At 36.9% G+C, this 3,391-nt stretch overlaps 1 protein-coding gene across 1 annotated transcript; it reads right to left on the bottom strand.

Moving 5' to 3' along the window:
* Positions 1-249: 249 nt before the first annotated feature.
* Positions 250-1,188, bottom strand: LOC122732722 (olfactory receptor 1052-like). The gene has a single exon (XM_043973078.1). The coding sequence runs from the start codon at positions 1,186-1,188 to the stop codon at positions 250-252; it is 939 nt and encodes a 312-aa protein (XP_043829013.1).
* Positions 1,189-3,391: the final 2,203 nt, after the last annotated feature.

Raw genomic sequence — 3,391 nt, forward strand, 5'->3', positions numbered from 1 at the left:
ATTGCTGTTAAGTGATTTGCCCAGGGTCACACAGCTAGTAAATGTCAAGTGTCTGAAGTCATATTTGAACTCAGGTTCTCCTGAATCCAGGGCCACAGTTTTATCCACTCCACCACCAATCTTCCCCCTCAGGTACCATTTTCTAATGACTCTACCAGATTTAACATCTCAATGTTTATAATTCTTTTTCTCACAGTATTCCAATGGCTGTTGCACTACTTTTGGACAACAAGCCTCACAGTTATAGCATTAACAAAACGATGGTCTCATGTCCATTGCCCTTTTTACAGCATCTTTGACCTCTTTGTTCCTTAGGCTATAGATCAGTGGATTCAGCATTGGAATCACCATGGTATAAAATACAGAAACCACTTTCTCTTGTTCCAGGGAATAATGGGAGCTTGGCTGAATGTAACTGAAGCTTACAGAACCATAGAACAAAGTGACAGCTGTCAGGTGGGAAGCACAAGTAGAGAAGGCTTTACGTGTTCCAGCCGCTGAGCGCATCCTGAGAATGGCAACAACAATGAAGAAATAAGAGATGATCACAATCAAGAAGGTCATCATAGCAATTAATCCTGAGAATATTAGGAGCAACAACTCATTTCTGGAAGAATCAGAGCAAGAGAGCTTCAGCAGTGGAGGCACATCACAGAAGAAATGGCTGATGACATTTGGCCCACAGAAGGATAATCTGAATAAACCAATTGTGTGTGTCAGTGAATTAATGAGTCCTCCTATACATGACCCAATGACCAGAATAGTGCACACCCTCTTAGTCATGACTACCATGTAAAGCAATGGATTAGCAATGGCCATATACCGGTCATATGCCATCACTGCCAGGAAAAATCCTTCAGTGGTAATAAGGTCTGCAAATATAAAATATTGCATTATACAAGCAGTGTATGGTATGGTTGCCTTCTCCTCAAAGAAATCTGCAAGCATTTTTGGTCCAAAGACAGAACAATAGCAAGCATCAACAAATGAGAGGCAGCTGAGGAAAAAGTACATGGGAGTGTGAAGCTTGGGAGTAATTTGGATTAATACAATCATGCCAAGATTCCCCACCAAAGAAATTATATATATCACCAGGAAAAGCATAAAGAGAAAGACTTTCAATTCTGCACGATCTGTCAGTCCCAAAAGGAGGAACTCTGTGACCACTGTGGAATTTTCCTTGGCCATTCCCTTGGTTTGTCATGTCAATGACTGTGAGAAAGAAAAGAAGAGCAGAATTAATTTAGGAAAACAATTATTTCAGCAAAGACATCAAGGCTAACCATGACGGTGTAAGATGGAACCATTCTATAAAATAGGTGTTTGCATCAACATATTGAAGAGGCTTCAGACCAACAAAGTTTCTTAGGTAATAATGTCATAAATATAAAGAAAGAAATTACCCCAGAAACCAAAACCATCTAGTTCTCTTTTTTTTTTTTCAGTTGAACAAACTAAGGCCCAGAGAGGTAAAGTGACTTAGGTAATCAGCAACAAAGAAACTTTTAAAAACTATGTCGTCTCATTTTAGAGCTAATTATCTTTCCACTGTATCCCGATTCCTTTCATCTCTCCAAGATCTGATTCTATCTGACATGAGAAAATTGAAGACCAATTTTGAGGGATTAAAGAATATCGAGGTTTTTAGACTGGACAATTTTTTATGATATTGTCTAGTGTTATATCCTCTTTTTCTTTGACATCCTGAAAGGAATATATGGTGTTAATGGCAGATCTGAATTTCACAATTGTTTTTTGTTTGTTTTTTTTTTTTTTTTTTGTTGCTGTTGTTGTTGTTTTTTTGGTGGGGCAATGAGGGTTAAGAGACTTGCCCAGGGTCACACAGCTGGTAAGTGTAAAGTGTCTGAGGCCGGATTTTGAACTCAGGTCCTCCTCAATCCAGGACTGGTGCTTTATCCACTGTGCCACCTAGCTGCCGTCAATTAGTTTTATTTCTGCTGTACTATGCTTCCTCTGAGAAAAGCCACATATGCATAATATGCATAGTACATTAGAATTTAGAGTTGGAAATATTCTATGTCAAATCCCCTCATTTTATTAAAGAAAAATTAATTTCTCAAGGTTTCAGAATTATTACATAGCAATGTAAGGATTTCATACTGCAGCTTCTGACTAAGATGACTTTAGGTTTCATGAAAGAGAAAATAACTTATAAGAACTATTCAGAAGTGTAATGGACTACATCTATATATAATGGTTTTCCCATCACTGGGGGTTTCAAGGAAATACTAGATGACTCTTTCATATAATTATTTAAGAGGAGCTATCAGTTCAGGGATGGATTAAACTAGTAGCCCTTTGCAGTGCCTTTTTAATTCTAATATTAAATGACAAGATATGATATTCACATATATGTATATGGCTTGCCAAACACTGTACAAACTTCAATCCTTTTATCCTTCTCTTTTCAACCCCTCCTAGGTATATTCCATTATCATTTCCATTTTACAGGTGAGAAAACTAACGTGGAAAGAGGTGAAACAACTAGGGTCACAAAACTAATATCTTTCTGACACTAGAATGGGACTACGATTTGCTTGACTTGAGATCACCAATTCAATGTCCTTGGCTTGTTTTCTGATCAGATATTCAGAGTACACTTACTTGTTTGTGTTTTCAGGTTCATTGAGGACAATGTGTCTCACATTTTTTCAGCAGATGAATTTCATGTGATTTCAAAACACTCATCTATTCTACCATGTAAGCTAACATATATATGGAGCTGAGAAAATAATCTTTTAAAACACTCTTTCAATTCCTTCCTTCCTTTAGATAGAAATACAATTCTCCCCTGAGAGAATGTTTGAATGTCAAACCTGGATTGAGCCTCACAATTCAAATGGATTTTAAAACAGAACTTTGCAGATGGGAGATACCTTATTAGAACATTGAATATAAGAGCTGGAAAAAAAAATGACCTTAGAGGTTAGAATGTAGAAGGTTTAAGTTGATCAAGTCTACTCATATCATATAATCCAGGATTCATAGTTTATAGATGAAGAAACTAATGACTAGATAGAGGAAATTACTTACTCAAAGACCTTAGTGAGAAAACTGGAACTAAATTTCAGGTTTTTTATTAGTCTCTCCTGTGTCTTTATTCAATATAATTTAAGTGGGAGATGAAGAAATAATTGAGATAGATGTGTAGTGTAGAGGGCCAGTTAAGTGGCACAGTGGATAAAGCACCAGCCCTGGCAGGAGGACCTGAGTTCAAATCTGAAATTAGACACTTGACACTTACTAGTTGTTTGACCCTGGGCAAGTCACTTAATCCTCATTGCCCCACCCCCCAAAAAAAGAGAGATACATGTGTAGAGAATGACAATATAAGAAAAGACAAAGCTTTAGATCAGTTTTAAAATTTGTG

Source organism: Dromiciops gliroides, chromosome 6, assembly GCF_019393635.1.
Source record: "Dromiciops gliroides isolate mDroGli1 chromosome 6, mDroGli1.pri, whole genome shotgun sequence".
Lineage (NCBI taxonomy): Eukaryota > Metazoa > Chordata > Mammalia > Microbiotheria > Microbiotheriidae > Dromiciops > Dromiciops gliroides.

What these genes read in the sequence shown, in the direction of transcription:
- LOC122732722 (XM_043973078.1), bottom strand. Translation starts at nt 1,188, where the DNA reads ATGGCCAAGGAAAATTCCACAGTGGTCACAGAGTTCCTCCTTTTGGGA.